We start from the raw sequence: 18,550 nt of genomic DNA, 5'->3' as shown, positions 1-18,550 counted from the left end.
GCATGTACCTGGGTTGTGGGCACATCCCCCAGTAGGGGGTGTGCAGGAGGCAGCTGATCGATGTTTCTCTCTCATCGATGTTTCTAGCTCTCTATCTCTCTCCCTTCCTCTCTGTAAAAAATCAATAAAATATATATAAAAAAAATGAGTTTTAATTTATTGGTAATCTAAATAAAGTAGATATAAATAATTTGCCTCATACCATTTTTTTCTTCTTCTTTATTCTAAAGAGAACTCTCGCTTCTGAAATGTTGAGTAAGAAGCTTTTTAGGATTCTTTTCTCAACCATCACTTTCTTAGTAACTTATGTAGAGCTCTGTATTTACTGCTTTGGTTTCACTGTGATTTCTTTTTCTAACAACAAGGTCATAGCAGATCATGAAGAATTTTTTTTTTTTAAGTTCTCTTCCCTTCTTCATCCTCACCTCGCTGTAGTGATCAGGGCACTATTTTTATTGATTTTGGAGAGGGAGAGAGAGAGATAGAAACATCAATGATGAGAGAGAATCATCAATTGGCTGCCTCCTTCATGCCCCACACTGGGGATCAAGCCCAAAACCTCTGCCCCAACAGAATTGAACCATGAGCTCCTGGTTCATAGGTCGATGCTCAATCACTGAGCCACACTGGCTAGGCTATATCAAAACAACTCACATTTTGTTAAGTCGCTAGTGCATCCACTGTAGAATATTTTATGAGCATGGCAGTTTTATTGGAGATTTGGCAAAGAAGTTTTGAACCACTATTCTTTCCTAGACTTGAGTCTTTACATCTGTCCTCTTAAGGTAGTCAGTTTATTGACAGTGATTTCAGTGCTCTTTTAAGATTCTTTCTGCTGTGTTACATCTAAATTAATAGCTTAGAATAAATTACAAGAGAATAATTAAAATGCAAATTAATAGAGGAGAATTAAACTATTCTATAAGAAATTTAGATATTATTCAGCTATTCCATGACTTTCTTCCTGTTTAAATTAGATTGCTAAAACATCTCAAACTTCAGCACAGGATAGATCCAAAGCTGAACCAAACTTTTTACGCACTTGCTGATTTTGGTCTCCCATCGGGCATGGATATAATTGGTTTAGCTTAAAAGATGTTACCAGTTCTAGCTGTAGTAACTAATCAAGGATCTTCAGATTATCTTGATGTTAACTAATGAAGCAGGATAAATAACAGTGTCAAAAAACATTTGAAAATACATTGCCTCTAAACAATCTACTGGTTCTTTACTAAGTCATATTTATTAAATTTTTTGTGGGAATAGTCATAATTTATAATTCATCCAGAGTTACAAGAAAAAGATATCTGGTGGTGAGGTTTTTTTAGGTAAATCTGAAAACCTTATTTACACAGAGTGTGCATTTCTGTTAATTTGGGAAATCTTTTTTTGTTTGTTAATCCTCACCCAAGGATATATTTTCCCATTGATTTTTTTTTTTTTTTTTTTAGAGAGAGTGGAAAGGAGGGGAAGAGAAAGAGAAACAGAGAGAGAGAGAGAGAGAGAGAGAGAGAGAGAGAGAGAACCATTGATGTGAGACACACCGATTGATTGGTTGCCTCCCACATGCACCCCAAACGGGGCTGGGGATTGAGCCTGCAACCAGGGTATGTGCCCTTGACTGGAATCAAACCCGGGGTCCTTCAGTCCACTGGCCAACACTATCCACTGAGCACACTGGCTAGGGCTGGAAATCTTTTTTAAGTCAAATATTAGGAAGAATGGCAGTAAGTATAAGATAGTTTTGGGCATTGTCATATTTACTGATATTGATATAAATTTTTAAATGTATGTATATATTGACAAAGTTTATTAATAGAAGTCAGTGCTGTTAATAGGTAAAAAAAAAAAATCTCAGGAGTAGAAATTATAAAATAAAAAACTTAGAACTCTAATATTTACTTAGAGTTTGACTTTATTTTTTTTTCTATGTAACATACTATATACTAAAAGAGAAACATGTAAATTGACTGTCCCTCTGCTACACTCACCAGCCAATCAGAAGTGAGCATGCAAATTAACCTGCCAAAGATGGTGGGTTAATTTGCATACACAGGCACCAGGTGGAGAGCAGAGCGGGAGAGCCCGCAGCTTGGGGGGACGTGGCTCCCTCGGTCGCTCCCAGAAACCGAGGGAGCCACGCCTCCCAAGCCGCTGGGCGGAGAGCAGAACGGGAGAGCCAGCAGAGTGTGGAGCGGCTTGGGGAAATTGGCTCCCCAAGCCGCGGAGAGCAGAGAGGGAGAGCTGGCGGCTTGGAGGACTTGGCAGAGTGGGAGGATGTGGGACAGAGAAGAGCAGGAAGGGAAAACCAAGAGCACGGGGAGCACCAGGAATTCTGGGAATAGTAGTTCCCGTGGCAGCCCCAGGACCGGAAGCGGAAGCCCAGAGCGCGGGGAGCACCAGGAATGCTGGGAATCGTAGTTCTGGTGGCAGATGTATCTCCTAGACCAGTGATGGCGAACCTATGACACGCGTGTCAGAGGTGACACGTGAACTCATTTTCTTGGTTGATTTTTTTTTGTTAAATGGCATTTAAATATATAAAATAAATACCAAAAATATAAATCTTTATTTTACTATGGTTGCAAATATCAAAAAATTTCTATATGTGACACGGCACCAGAGTTAAGTTAGGGTTTTTCAAAATGCTGACACACCGAGCTCAAAAGGTTCGCCATCACTGTCCTAGACACTAGAGCAGTGGTTCTCAACCTTCTGGCCCTTTAAATATAGTTCCTCATGTTGTGACCCAACCATAAAATTATTTTCATTGCTACTTCATAACTGTAATGTTGCTACTGTTATGAATCGTAATGTAAATATCTGATATGCAGGATGGTCTTAGGTGACCCCTGTGAAAGGGTCGTTTGACCGCCAAAGGGGTCGCGACCCACAGGTTGAGAACCACTGCACTAGAGCACAGTGAGCCTGGAGCAAGTTACTGTTGTGGTGGGGGATGGAGGGAAAGCAAGGTGAGAGACATAAGTAAAATCAGAGTGTCTAGGAAAAATTAAAGGGAAGATATCCTAAAACTTCCAGGAAATCTCCACCAATGAAGCAAAGAAAAAAAAAATGCCTCTATTATTTTGTGAGCAACAAACCAAACTGAGTTAGGGTCTTAGAAAATTCGCTCATATGATTGCAAAGACAGACAGAAACTCCCAGATTGGAGAGGGCTCCCCTGAGGGCTCCCAGATTGGAGAGGGTGCAAATTGGGCTGAGGGACCCACCCCCAGTGCATGAATCTTCATGCATCAGGCCCCTAGTTTAGTATAAAGGCAGAAAGAGCTAGATGTGGTAATTGTCATATGTTTCAAATCAGTTTGAAGATTAGTAGATAACTATAACAGTTAACCTGGAGATTTCATTCACTTTATCTAGAAATAGAATTTTACATAGATTAGATTTGAATTTATGTCTACGTCTTACCTCAGTTCTCAGTTGAGAAAACTAATATCCTTAGAAGATAAGTGACTAACTCTGTGGCAGTGGTTCTCAACCTTGGCTGCACATTAGAATCACCTGGGAATCTTTTTTTTTGGGGGGGGAGGGCGGGAATCTTCTTAAAATTCTGATTTCTGGGCCTCATCCTCCAGAAATTCTGTTTCTTTTTATGAGGTGGGGCCACAACATTAGTAACAAAGAAACTGAATTTCCAGAGGATGAGGCCCAGAAATCAGGATTTTAAAAGATTCCCAGGTGATTCTAATGTGCAGCCAAGGTTGAGAACCACTGCTCTATGGTCATATAGCTAGTTACGGCCAAGTTGGGGCGATGACCCAACTTCTAGATGTCCTATTTCTTCCCTTTCTACCATCTGCCCCTATCCCCAAAGCCCCCATGCCTCTTTAATCCATTAAAACTTAGCCCCTTGAAATAATTTTAAAATCCAAGGTAAACAGTTATACTAGTGCGTTATTGTTGAGGTCAATGTATTATCTTTAAAAACATGATTCCTGAAGATGTTGGTAAATATTAAACACACAAATTTAAATATATTGGGGAGAAACTTGAATTAAAGTCAAATAGATTCCTTTACTAATTGACTTTTTAGAGTCTTTAATATCCTAATATGTATGTTGGCATTTCAGGAGGGGGCTATAGTTTTCAATATTTACGAATAGACTTCTTTTGGACATGTGTCTTATGAGCCAATATGTTATAGAATACACTTTGATATCATGTCTAATATTAAATCTGTAATAGTATGTGTGTATTTGTATGGGAGAGATTGTTTTCATTTTTTTAATCCTCATCCAAAGATATGTTTATTGATTTGAGAGAGAGAAATAAAGAGAAAGAAATATGGATGTGAGAGAAACATCAATCAGTTGCCTCCCCGTATGTGCTCCGGCAACGTCCTGACCGGGCATGGAATCTGAAACCTTAGGTATGCGCCCTGCAACTTACTTGGTGTATAGGATGATACAACTTCTTTTTTTTACAAGTTTTCTTGTAAAACTTTTTTTTTATGAAAAAGAACTTTTTTTAGAAGAAAGCACAGATTACCCTAGTTAGAGCATCAAACTGATGCTCATGCCCAGGTTGCTGATCTATCCCTGGTAGAGGGTGTGTAGGAGGCAGCTGCCAAGATTTGTGGATTCAATCCCTTGTTAGGGCACATACAAGAATCAACCAATGAATGCATAAATAAGTGGAACAACAAATTGATCTCTCTCTCCAAATCACTAAATAAAAATTTAAAAAGAGTAAAGCAGATTTTTGTGGGACAACTTTAGATATATGGTTGTCTCATTTGTTACTCTCTGTTTTTAATTAGGTTCAATTAGATGATTATTGCGGTTTAACTTTGGGGATAGAATAAAAAAATCATTTTAAGAATGAGTTATTCATGCAGGTATAAAATAACTATATGATGCTAGAGATGTGATTAAAGCAATGTGGTATGCATGTAAAAATTAAAGTCATTACCTTATAAAAATATTTCAAGGAAATTTAAGTTGAAACTGAGGGGTTCTTTTTGTTTGTTTGTCTTTAAAGTAGTTTATGTGTGCATAGGCATAATTTCAAACAGTATTTTTCCCCCCAGGTATCTCTTAAATATCCCAGGACCACGTGACATTCCAGCCCATTTATGTAAAGGGAATTTTGATGATGAGATGTTTAACCACCAAGTTCCTTATTTGTGGCTGATTTACTGGTGAGACATTATCAGCTGTGGAGAGAAATGTTGCATGCTAGGCTTGCATTTGTTATTTATTACTGAATTACACTGTGTTAAAATCAACCTGATATTAAACTCATTGAAGCAAAATTGAAGGGATGCTACGATTTATACATTATTAAAGAAGAAAGACCAAAAGAAGGATCCCATTGTAATATTTGTAATGTTTAAAATATACTTCGTCATTCCTTTACCTAATAGAATTGAGCCGTAGACATACAGTGTTCTCCTTCATTTTTTTAAACAGCTTTTGTCATCCTCTTCAATCAAGCATTAAAGAGACAGTGGAGGCATATGAGGCAGCATTAGGGGTGGCCATGAGATCTGATATAGTGCAGAAGATTTGGATGGAGTAAGTTTAGTTCCTCTTAATAAGAATGGTATATGGAATAAGGGGATATGGTGGGTAAAGGGTGATTGGCTTTCTTCATGAGAGAATTACTGGTTTAATTATTCTAAATTATAATATTTTTCTTTTGGCAGTTATCTTGTCTTTGCCAATAATAGAGCTGCTGGATCCAGAAACAAAATCCAAGAATTCAGATTGTTTACTGATTTAGTGAATAGATGTTTGGTTACAGTCCCTGCCCGATATCCCATTCCTTTTAGCAGTGCTGATTACTGGTCCAACTATGAATTTCATAATAGGGTAAGAACTTAAAACTTTCTTTTTTTTTAGATGTTTACATAAAGAATGGGCCTTAAAAAATGACAGCAAAACTCCTGTTTTATATCAAGAGTGCTTTTCCTAGGATCACTTTTCTAGCATTTATTATTATTTCTCTTTTTAAACAAATTAAATTTTGGGGGTGACATTGGTTAATAATATACAGGTTTCAAGTGTATAATTCTATAATACTGTTCTTCTTGATCATGTTTACTACTTATCTCTTCCAACCGTAGAAAGAGCTCTTTAAGGTTCGATTAAGATGCATATATCAATTATGGTATATTTAAGAAAATTTAACATTGAAGCAAAATTGAAGAGATGTTAGGGTTTAATATGTATTAAAGAAGAAAGGTCAAAAGAAGTAATTGTAATTATATTTGTAATGTTTTGCTCAAATAGTTGAAAATTTTACTGAATGAAAAATTCTGTAACTTCACAGTAAAAATGGGCTTAATAGTGTAGCTGTTCTTTTTGTTAATATTTTGTCAAGGAAATAGAGTTGTTCATAAAGCATAAAAAAGCTGAAATCAGATGCTGTTTAGAATTTTAAGAGTAGAATTTTGACTAATGATAAATTTATAAAGCTATCTTCTTATAAGCAATGAAAGGTTTTTTTGTTCTTAAATTTTCAGAGACCCCTTTCATTCTGTGCAATGCATATACATGTTTTCTTTTTTGGGGGTAGGGTGTATTGCTAACCGGGATAACCGATTATTATGCTTTGTACTTCTATGCCATTCTTTATCCCAGGATCTCAAATCACTTTATGGACATTAAATCATTTACACACGGGCATTCCATGAGCAAGATGTGGCAGGTATTATTAGCCCCATGACTTGCCCAGCTATACAGCAAGTAAAGGTAGACTCAGGAATGAAAACCCGGACTCCTGGCTTTTTGTCAGTGTTCTCAGTCCATGGCTGTCATCACTAGACCATATTTCCTAATTCATGTTTTGAAAATCACTAATAAAATTAATAGTAGGAACTCATAGCATCATACATTATTATAATTTATACATTCATGTCTTAAGACCATTTTGGTTTTCTCATTAAAACAAATAGGTAATTGGATTTCACATCTTGTTGTGTTTATTTTTCCTTTCCCCTCAACCTTTGCAGGTTATTTACTTTTATTTGAGCTGTGTTCCAAAGACCCAGCATTCCAAAACCTTGGAACAGTTTTGCACAATTATGCCAACTAATTCCGGGCTTGCACTGAGGTAGGAAAAAAAATTATTTTGGTTCTCAGCCTAATAGTATAGGCTTTTTATATAAAATTATTAAGCTTTATAAGAACAATCTGTTCTTCCACTACTACTTCTTCATTGATGTATATGACTTCAATTTTAGAGTTGTTAAGCAGTAGATAGCTACTCATGTAAAAGTCAGTATAAATATCTGGTTACTTCAGGAAACAGTGCAGGTTACAAGGGCTAGGGGGCATATAATTTAGTAAAGTTCATCTGTGTTTCCTAAGTACATACCATGTATTCTTAGCATAGGTATTATAGGCACTAAGTGTGGTTTTACATGGCAAAGGAACATTAAGAGATTTTTAAGGTGTTACAGAGATAGTAGCCAACTATATATCTGAGTTGGCAAAAGTAGGTTTACACTTGTGAGTACATGAAACGCAGAATTTATTCTTGTATTATAACCATAATCTGCATGTCTTTTTCCATACGAACAAATGTAAACATACTTTTGCTCACCCCTGATATATTTTGGTTACTATGACTTATTTCCAGGTAGGTCAGTAGATCTCAAATATTAGCATGCACCAGGAACCAAATTCAGATTCCTGAACTTGAGCTCTCAAATCACATTTGAGAAACATTTATCCAGGGATTTCATACATTCAATTAGAAGGAGATCTAATTGAGCATTTCTTTGTAGTTTCTCTTCTCTGATAGAGAAAACTCATTTTTAAACTTAAGAATTTTACTTTTTAATTCAAAAAGGTACCCTACATACTAATGCTCTGGCTTCTACTTGTGCAGTCATTCTCACTGCATCAGTTGTGTCTTCTGTTTCTAAGTTTGTTTTAGAAACAGATGGCTGGATCATAAGGTACCTAAAATATTTATCAAATATTCCTTTGGGTTTCAAAGTATTTACATTCCTCTTAGCATGTATATAGGAAAATGGGTATAAGAGATTGAAAAACAGCTCTGGCTGGTGTGGCTCAGGTGATTGGTCATTGTCCCATGCACCAAAAAGGTTGCTGGTTAGATTTCAGGCCAGGACACATGCCCAGGTTGCTGATCTATTCCTGTGCAGGAGGCAGCTGCTCCATGTTTTACTCTCACATCATGATTCCTCTCCCTCTAAAAATCAATTTAAAAAAAGAGAGATTGAAAGACATTTAAACGCCTAAGGCTGTGACAAAAATAGCCATAGCATTAAAAAAAAATTATTAGTAAGCATGCTAATCTACAGAAACCAATTACAGAAATTTGTATACGATATGCAACATTGTCTTTGGTGAAACTCGTGAAACAGGAAAATGTGGTTGTTTTGGACTAGTTTCTGCTAGGATAGCATTTTGGACTATAGGTAGTTTAATTGTTAGTTTTCCTGGTAATGCTCCACTTCTTTGTTTTGTTGCTTTTAATTTCCTTGTCTTTTTTTCAGAATAAAGAACTTAGTAATTAGTCACTATACTTACATTTTAGCTCAAGAAACACTCATAATTAAGTATATTCTGTTTAATAAAGAGAGAAAAATATCAGGACATTGTTGTATCAAGTCATTATTTTAGAAAATTTGGGGGAGGGGGCACATGGAGTTATAATTTGGAAAGTATTCTATAAAACTACATGGGCCTTATTTTAGTTTGTTGAAAATGGCATAGGTCTTGACCGGAACACTTGCTAGTTTGCATGTTCCTGCCCCAGGGTAATTTTTGTAAGAGGCATTCTATACATACTTATTGAATAGCCTTGATGGAATTTAACTGACCAGAAGTTGCACCTCATCAAACATTCTGTTCATAGAGCACATTTGGGGTTTCCTACACTTGCAATGCTTTGTTCATTTTCCTGAATATACTTTGCAGGCTACTTCATCATGAATGGGAAGAAAGCAATGTTCAGATTCTGAAACTTCAAGCCAAGATGTTTACATATAATATCCCAACATGCCTGGCCACCTGGAAAATGTAATGCAACAATCATATATATGTTTTTATAGCTATTGCTTTTATTTGTAAAGTTTGCTCCAGACAGGTAAATTTTAAATGACATCTATTGTTTTCATTTTTTTTTACCTGGACAGATTTTTAAATTTACATTTGTTTTTGACACTGCTGAGATTCTATACTGAACATATAAAGCTCATAAACAATTGCTTTAAACGCAAAATAGATAGAATTGTAATTTTTTTTTGAAAGAGAACATTTAGATAACAATACTGTTATCAAATACATAAATCTATTACACACATTTTAAGACCATCCTTTTTGAAATTCAGGGATTTCCCTGACTTAAAGATGATAGTGCCAGGTATTTTTTTACTAGTAATTACGAATTTTTCTTGAACGTTACTTGTGTTCAAAACACTGGTCTGCTTTATTCTTGTAAAGTTGATAAAAATTGTTGAATTTTTCTTTTCACTATAGGTAACCTCCTTGGAAGTTTAGCCTGTTACTTTCAGGAAGTTTTGTACTCAGATTCCCACAGTCAGTATTCTGCCAGTGGTAGTATCTCATTTTGTTCAAAGATATATAAATTTTTCTTTTCCCTTTTCTATATTCCTTTTTTTTTCATAGAGCCATTGCTGCTGAGATTGTTTTAAAGGGACAAAGAGAGGTAAGCCATAATTGACTATCAGATGGGTCATGTTTTTTAAGCTATTCTGCCCCTTTTATTGACTTTTAAAAGGAATAAGGCATAGAAGTTAACATTCCAAGAAATGTAAATGTTTGGAAACTCCCAAACCCAATATAACAATTTTATCTTGAATACTCATAGTAATTATGAATAATAATAAGTATAGTTCAAATAGAATTATGAAGGTGTTTTTCACCATGTTTCCTGATGGAATTGTGTGTATATCTATCTTATAGGTCCACCGTTTATATCAGAGAGCCTTACAGAAGTTACCTCTTTGTGCATCACTGTGGAAAGATGTAATGCTTTTTATCTTTTATTTCACCTTGAAGTTTTCCTATACATTTTCTGCATGTGCCATATCCATTGATGTGGTAATGCTCAGAATCTAGCTAAATCTTACTTCTATGCTTCCCTGTCTTTTACAGCAACTCTTGTTTGAAGCTTCAGAAGGAGGTAAAACTGATAACCTGAGAAAACTAGTTTCCAAGTGCCAAGAGATTGGAGTCAGCCTAAATGAGCTCTTAAATTTAAACAGTTACAAAACAGAAAGCAAGAATCACTGAACACTGGGTGCACAGTCAGTTCTAAGTCCTTATAATAATTGCCAAAATTATTTGAATGATCCTTCAAGATTAGGCTGATCCCTGGCTAAGGTCTGTGTAATGCAGACAAGCATTACTGATCATATCAAGTCCCCTACGATATCCTGCCCTCAAAATCGGAAGCAATGAACATGACCCTCTTCGGTTGGATAAATGAACTTCGTGTTGGTCTGCCTCTAGGCCCTGCCAGATTCTCATAACATCATGTACGTAAGTATAGTTCTTCAAAGTGACTGACATATATTTTAATTTTGCTTTGTTTTTGTTTTTATTTTTTACTTTCCCCTTTTATGTTGTGCTAGTCCTGATTCACTTGACACTCTGATGCCTGAGAGATTCTTGTTTGGGATTTAATTTCCAGGGCTGTGTTTACAGTAAAAAGCAGGCAGTCCCTTTTAGTTCTTCCTCTTTAAACCTTTTGAGATTCTTCATTTCAGGATTTAAACTTAAGCAGTCCGTCTTAAGGAAAGTGTAACTGCCATGGCCACAAGTCTGCTAGTTGCACTTGAATGCTCTAACAGGGTTGTTTATTGCCCTTTCTACGTTCTGGACTCCTTGCCGAGACTGTTTAACTTGAAGATTAAAGAAACGATTTCAAATACCAGTGCATCAGAACCTAAGAGTGGTCAAATATTATGTGCAATTTTTTTGTAATGAAATTTTAATTTATAATAAAGTTTAACAGTTTAAAGAACAGTTAATCTTTGAACTGCTTTGTATTGAAATACGTTGTAGTATTAAAATTGTTTATAAACAAAATATTTTTAATGTAAGTTAACTTTTTAAAAAATGTTGCTGTCTTTATTCACTTTTCACACCCTTGTGGGAAGGGATGAAGGAGATAGGCAGTTATATCCTATAACTATATCAGTATTTTCTTATTTTGAACCTGCTTCCCCATAAAGTCACTTCCAAATCTGTTCTTTTCTGGTCTTGTTCTGTTTTGAGGACAGTGAACAGATAGGTTTGCCCTACCATTAAATTCCTTGTTCTTAAGACCACAGTGTTTAGAAAATATCTCCCCACTGTAGTTTGAATAATTTGCTTAGTGACATGCTGTCTTATGTTGAATATTAATTTGACCAAATTATAAAAGAGACCTTCCTTTTTGTTTTGTTTTTAGCCTATATTGGGGTTTTTTTGCACCCTGTTAGAAAAGCTATTAATGACACACACACAACTGTAACAAATCTGGTCCTACGGCTACAATGCAATCTATTGCAGAGTAGCAGCTCCAGGAAATACTAGGCAAATTTGTACATCTGTACATTTGTATGATGCTCAGTCAAAATAAAACCATGTTTGAGGCCCTTCTCTGCGACTACCAGACAGTGCATATTTAGCTAGTAAGAGCTGTTTGGTTATGTCAGGAACAAAACCCATTTATCTAGTGTGTCTTATTAAACCAAAAAGAAGCTAATTTGTTTTTCTCTAAAACCAAAGACATTTGGGTGGAAGATGGTAATTCCAAAGGGGTATTTCTCCATTGTGTGCATTTACTATTTAACCTTGAATGCTTTTCCTACTCTTATTATTTGAAAGCCATTGTTTGGTACTTGGAAAAATATTTCCAGTCTGTTTCCCCCATATTCTAACAGTTTTGATATTGGCTGAAATCTCAAGTTTTTGGAGATAGTACTAAGTTTTGATTTTTTGTATATTCTAAAACCTCCATTTTGTATATTCTAAAACCTTCAACAATTCCATCGGCAGCAACTTTTCGTCCTTTTTAAAAACAATAACTTTCATTGGTACTTACAATCCTAATTCAGCCATACAAGCTGTGCAATGTAACAATTCCAGCGGTGTTCACATGCTGTACATAGTCATACAGACAAAGCCCCTAGCATATATTAACCAATTGTTTCAGTTTTGATCACATGTCATATTGCTATTTAAAATCATGAAGCTATCTTACAGAAATTACATTGCCTTAAAGATGCCTCTTCTGTCACCTTTTCTATGTCATTTCACAAACTCACTTTAACCTACACAGAAAAGTAGCAAACACTGCTTAGGAGTGAGGCTTATATTTCTTTCATTCTTCCATATTCAACAAGTAGTAACTACAATATTAAATAAAACTTGGGGTTAAATTTGGTACGGTCATTGTAGTAGCATGAATACAATGTTTAACATACTATGTGACTAAAGTCTTTTTTTGGGCAGAGAAATGTCATAGTAAGAAAAGATTAGTCATTGAGGACTGCAGTCCCTTGCACTCCACCACTCTCTCCACGGGGGAGAAAAAGCACAAAAGAGGCATTTTAGACTGTGGGGTTTATCTCTGATAAAGGAAGATTGTGGTGTATTTTCATGTGTTTTTCTTCATTTTAGAGAACAGCCTAATATTTCTATTTGCTTTTTAACGGAAAGTGGACCTTGTAACATTGTTGTCACTGGATTATCTAAGGCGGTTTGCTTTCAATTAAAGGGCATATAAACCTACCTCATAAAGCAGGCTGGAATCTCCAGGTGCAACATCTAAGAGCTAAAAGCACTGAGCAGACAAGCAAAAGGTGATTAAGGTTGACAACAAATGTAGAGGGACTTTATTGAAGATTGTAGTTCAAATATTTATTTTTCAAGGTTGTTGAAAAAGTAGGAACATGTGGCTATAATACAAAGCAGGGCCAATATTGTTGCTTAAAGCTGTCTCATGTTCACAGATAAGTCATAATTTCCTTAAGTCTGCTTTCTAGTCTGTGTGCTAATAGTGTGGGGGAAGAATGGGGAAATACGATTTTAGTGACCTTTCAGGTTTGAGGATTATGACCCTCAGTACAAATTAACAGTGATTATAGTAGAGCATTTTGGAACAAGAACTATTTAAGAAAAGGCAGGTTTTTAAGGAACATTTGATAGTGTTTCTTTTTCATTCCTCATGATTTACAAGTCCCCTTACTTCCTATAGGTATTTTTCAATTGTGTGTTTACTATTTCGAGGGTCAGTGAAGGACCACCTAAGGACATGCTGCCCTATCCTGCCCTTATTCCGATCTTCTATCACTCATGTCAGCTTCCTCAGTAATAGCTATGCAGTGCTTCTTGAATAGTACTTGATTGAGATATCTGCAATTTATGTGAAGTTTTTAATTTTTTTCTCTCCCTGACATCTTTAAAGTACTGAATAGAAAGCTGTATCTGTCTTTCATAGATGGTAAAATGACTATAGGACTTGTCTCCACTTTTTATTTAGTGGCTTTTCATAAGAGGGACTCCACAACACATTTTCAGATTTCCCACAGTGGACAATCAGGCGTTTTTAAATTCCAGAATGTATTTGAGCTCTCCTAGACACTCAATACAAAGATGAATAAAAAGGTCCCCAAATGTAAGAACAGAAGAGTACATGCCAAGGAAGCATCTCCAAAGGGGCTCCAAGTATCGGTAGGAGGTTGAGAAAGTCTTATTGGATGAAAGTGAATTATTGCCTAAAACATAAAATAGGAGGAGGGAAAATTGAAGCCAGTAATACCCCTTTCAAAAACTATTTGCCACTTAAATCTGAGTATTGTAGAATGGTTTGCATATGTTTAGAAACCTGTACAGACTTCCCCAAAGCTTCTTTGGCTTTGTGCAAATTCATTCACAACTGACAGTTTGTTAGACATGATGACAGGTAAGACATTCAAAATTCTACAACAGCCACATCTGTCCAGAAGGGAGACCTCTTGGGGCATGTTGTGCTTGTAAGTCCGCATGAGACTGATGGAGTAGGAGTCATTCATATCAGGCCCAGTTTAAGCAGCCTTGATGTGGAGAGTCTGATTGGAATTAGTAGCAATCTAATGGCTGCTATTAGTTTTCTTTCTCCCCCTAACTTCTGGGGTAATGCATGAATAAAATGCTACTTTTAACATGTACTAATATCAACAACTTTAGCAGAGCTCTGTTTCAGTCCCAGTTAAGGCTATCAAGTTATAGTCTATTACTATCTTTAAGAGTCATGTCTTCCTATTAATGTAAAATCTACCTAGAGATGGCCCAGTCTTCAACGCTTTAAACTGATTTTTCCAAATAACATTTTTGCCCAGCACTAGAAATTTTTTAATGTGGAACTCAGTAATGCCAGGAGTAAAAAAGTTCAGTTTGGAAGCAAAAAAAATTTGCATGAGCTTATAGGAACATGTGCTTCCTGGTTTCATCAAGAAAGAAGATTCAGCCCAACCAGTGCGGCTCAGTGGCTGCCTCCTGCACATGCCCTGACCAGGAATCAAACCATGACCTCATAGGTCAGGGCATGTGCAGGAGGCAGCCAGTGATTCTCATCATTGATGTTTCTCTCCCTCTCCCTCTTTGAAATCAATAAAAATATATTTCTAAAAGAAAGAAGATTCAGCCTAGCTGGTGTGGCTCAGGGGTTGAGCATCGACTGGTGCACCAAGAGGTTGCTGGTTTGATTCCAGATCAGGGCACATGCCTGGTTTAGGCACATGCCTGAGGTTGCACGCTTGATCCCCAATAGGGAGCGTGCAGGAGGCAGCTGATGGATGTTTCTCTCAATGTTTCTGCCTCCCTCTAAAAACATCAATAAAATCATTTAAAAAATAAAAACAATTTCTGGGACCAATCCGTTTGGTCAAGTGATGAGACTGATGGGTCTGGATTTTTTTCCTTCAATGTAAAAATAGATCATTGCATAGAAGATAGTGAATAGAATGTTAAAACTGTGTCAGTTGTATCACACATAGCATAGAACAATGAATATTTTACTTATGTGCAAGACATACATTTTGGAGGCCACCCAAAGTATAAATGAATATGACTCTTCAAGGGCCATATTCTATGAATTTAAAAAAGCCTAAATCCAAACATGAAAACTGCACAGCTCTTCTAAAAGCTGTACTGCCTTTGCCCTTTACTTGGTAATTTGAAAGCTTCAAGATGATCTACTCAGTCAAAATCAAAGATGGGTTTACTATGTTTGGTCAATCAAGCAGCTTAAATCTTGCAAGTGTTCTTTACCTAGTGATGTAAACTTCATGAAAGAGAATGATAGCCAACAGCCTCAGGGAGGTGGACCAATTAGGAAGAGTGATAGGGGACTGGGAGCTGTTTGCATTAATGGAGATAAGGGCATCTGCTGCCAAGACCAAAACAAACACTCAACTTGGCACATTGTACAGTCAAAAACGAGACTGCCTGTGGGTACGGTTGGCACTTCCTGCTGGCTTGAAATGGACCTACAAAGAAATAGTTTCAGGAAATAAAAGGAGTGTGAACCAATGTGAGTAATGAAAACACCTATCTAAAAGATCTGGATTTTAGATTTAGCTCCACTAACTAGTGTGTAATTGTGGCAGGCCATTTCATTGCTCCTTGTCTGTTTCCACATCTACAAAATGGAAATATGTGCACTGACCTCAGGAGTGTTGAGAGATCATATAATAGAAGTTATCTTTAAAAAAATCAGTAATATTTTTAGTTTCAGGTCATTTTCCAAAATTTTGAGGGCAAAGATATGTTACAAAATGATAGTTGCTTTTTCTGGACATAATCTTATTACCATCATTTGGAGCATATGACCCTAACAATGCTCAAGCATGAGCTAGTTGCTGTCAAATTAAGAAACACAACAAGCAAACATAAAGAAACAACAGAGAACACTGCCATCTAAAGTCAGTGAATCACCCCTGGTGTTACTCTCCAAAATAACAGAACTGTCCATTAGCAGATGGTCTTTAAGTCGGAATCAATGTGAAGATTTTACTGTAATGAGGCCAACCTGGCAGAAGCTCTGGTCCCAGTGGTGGAAAGATAAAATCACGGAATGCAGAGCAGAGGATAATTGGTAGTATTCATTTTGAGTGACTGATTAATGAGGTACTCATAAAAGCAATGTGATCTAGTAGGAGGAGGGGGGAAAGAAGGGTTATGAGTCAAAATAGCCAAGAGTAAAATACAGGGCTTCCAGTATGTTGCAAATGAGCCTCTATGTTGGCAATGAAAATGGCAGTGGCTTAAACAAGATAGAATTTTCTCTCAAGTAAAAATCCAAGTAGGTGGGCTAGGGCTGACTGGTAGGGTACTCCATGGTGATGAGACCTGGGAACTGTCTTGTCTGTCTTGTGCTCGGTCCTGTGTGACCTCCATTTTCAAGAGTGCTGCCACATGTGGTTCTGCTGTTCAGGTCCTGCACGTGGGCAAAAGGCTGAAGTCGTAGCAACTGAAATTGAGCCCAGGATCAACATATCAGGTATCCTAGGGCACTGGTTGAGTTGGCCTTGAGGAAGTGGGGCCTTTAAAAAAATTCACTCAAAGGGACTACCTGGGTCCCAAGTTCTACCGAGAGGGCGGGCCTTTTCCTAAATTGCACAACAGCTCTCTTTAGGTGGTGATCCTGATGATTCAAAATGGTGTTCCCAGTCCCAACCCTTTTGTTCACATTCCATTTAGCAGCAAGGAAAAACAAGGACAAACCTCTCTTAAAAGTACTTCCAACAAACTAAACATGTCACATCTGCTTTTGTCCCATTGTTCAGAACACAGACACTTGCCCACTGCAAAGGGGGCTGGGAAATGTTTTTATTTGGGGTGTCTATGTAGACAATAAAAACTCCAGAATGAAGGACAGAATACATATTTAGGAACAGCTAAACATCTCTGCCACACTACCATCAAATAGAGGACTAGTAAACAATAATAGGTGAGGTTAGTGTCTGGAACCTTGCTTGTTCTAATCTCTAAAAAAACTTTTTAATGGTGAACCATGAAAATCTTCATTTTATCAATAGGCCTTCAGGTAGTGAAATAACCTTCCATCACTTTGGTACCAATGCCCTTTGAAATGCAACTGCACCCTTCTGCTTCAGGTGATGCCACGTACTTCTTAATCAGCTCTGGACATTTTTATGCAATGCCCCACACTGAATCAGGCATGTAACCAACCCAACAAACCATTTTACATCCCATTGTCCATAAACTATTAAAATTGAAAAAAAAAATTTTATTCCTCCTTTTTGTGGCCTATATCCTTATTGTTGCTTCCAGTAAACCTCTCAGTGGTTAGCAAGTTTTAGCCAAAATGTCAAGCTATGGAATAGAGTTTTAAAATTTGAGGAGTTAATCAGATAAGTATCAGACACACATGACCTGCAAATCTCTTCAATGAAAAGGAGACCTTTTCTAATCTCCATGCTCCATTTTGCTCTTGATTTTTACAGTTAATTGGAAAATGAACTTTGTTGATGGATGTAGTATATTATGGGTATTTTATTAACACCATTTTATAGATGAGCACTCTGAGGAAGGGAAGGGAAGAAACTTGCCCAAGGTCACACAACTGTTAAGGGTTAGAGCCGGGATTTGAACTTGGGCCACCTGACCTATGAATCTGAATGTTCAACCACTATGTGGTATTCCTCCTCAAAGGAACCACTCAATGCGTATTTACTAAACGATTGAATTAATCTAAGTGTGTACTACACAAATTGTAGAAAAATGTAAACAGGATGGAGATGTCTACAAAGTTCTATAAATATTTCTTAGTCAATGCTTTAGCCAACATTTTCACTCATTTTTCTTTAATTTGAATATAAATTTTCTGTCTGCCTCCACCACTCTGCTTTTGTCTACTCTCAGGATTACTGCTTTTTCTTTTGTCTCCTGTTCTCCCTGACCCTAGGGGTGATAGCTCAATTCCCCATTAAGACCAAACTCCTGGGGCAGTAGAATGCAGTCCTTCTCTGACTTGAGCTTGCATCAGAATCCCCTGGCTCATTTTTTTAAAAAAATATATTTCTTTATTGATTTTTTACAGAGAGAAAGGGAGAGGAATAAAGAGTTAGAAACATTGATGAGAGAGAAACATCGATCAGCTGCTTTCTGCACACCCCCTACTGGGTATGTGCCCGCAACCAAGGTACATGCCCTTGACCAGAATCGAACCTGCGACCCTTGAGTCTGAAGGCCGACGCTCTATCCACTGAGCCAAACCGGTTAGGGCTCCCCTGGCTCATTAAAACACACACACAGCTGGGCTCCATCTCCAGAGTTTTGATTCAGTAGGTCTGGAGTAAAGCCTGATAATGTGAATTTCTAACAGTTTCCTAGGGACCAGACTTGGAAAATCATTAATGTAGTTGCTCAACGAAATGCCTCTAAGAATGATAGTTCTTATTAGTGAGTTTGGGAGAGGCATCTGGCCTGCTTGGGTAATCCCTATTCCCTTTTTTAAAAATTTGGAAGTAGGCCTGGCCAGTGTGGCTCAATGGTTGAACGTCAACCTATGAACCAGGAGGTCATGGTTCGATTCC

The 18,550-nt window shown here is 37.0% G+C and overlaps 1 protein-coding gene across 4 annotated transcripts in view; it reads left to right on the top strand.

The window, feature by feature from the left end:
- The window catches only part of ZFC3H1 (zinc finger C3H1-type containing), a 58,202-nt gene extending 47,214 nt beyond the window's left edge, over positions 1 to 10,988 (top strand). For 2 of the 4 annotated variants that reach the window (XM_059683646.1, XM_059683645.1), the window contains exons 28-35: positions 5,051 to 5,161; positions 5,433 to 5,537; positions 5,669 to 5,834; positions 6,977 to 7,077; positions 8,916 to 9,017; positions 9,627 to 9,666; positions 9,924 to 9,986; positions 10,116 to 10,988. In XM_059683646.1, coding sequence (XP_059539629.1) covers positions 5,051 to 5,161; positions 5,433 to 5,537; positions 5,669 to 5,834; positions 6,977 to 7,077; positions 8,916 to 9,017; positions 9,627 to 9,666; positions 9,924 to 9,986; positions 10,116 to 10,253 — 826 coding nt within the window. In that variant the 3' untranslated portion in view covers positions 10,254 to 10,988. Of the gene's footprint in view, positions 1 to 5,035; positions 5,162 to 5,432; positions 5,538 to 5,668; positions 5,835 to 6,976; positions 7,078 to 8,915; positions 9,018 to 9,626; positions 9,667 to 9,923; positions 9,987 to 10,115 lie in introns of all 4 variants that reach the window. The other 2 variants (XM_059683644.1, XM_059683643.1) reach the window with 1 other exon arrangement.
- The last annotated feature ends 7,562 nt before the right edge of the window (positions 10,989 to 18,550 follow it).

The sequence above is a fragment of the Myotis daubentonii genome, chromosome 2, assembly GCF_963259705.1.
Source record: "Myotis daubentonii chromosome 2, mMyoDau2.1, whole genome shotgun sequence".
NCBI classification, from domain to species: Eukaryota; Metazoa; Chordata; class Mammalia; order Chiroptera; family Vespertilionidae; genus Myotis; species Myotis daubentonii.
This window is presented reverse-complemented; position numbering and strand designations above follow the sequence as displayed.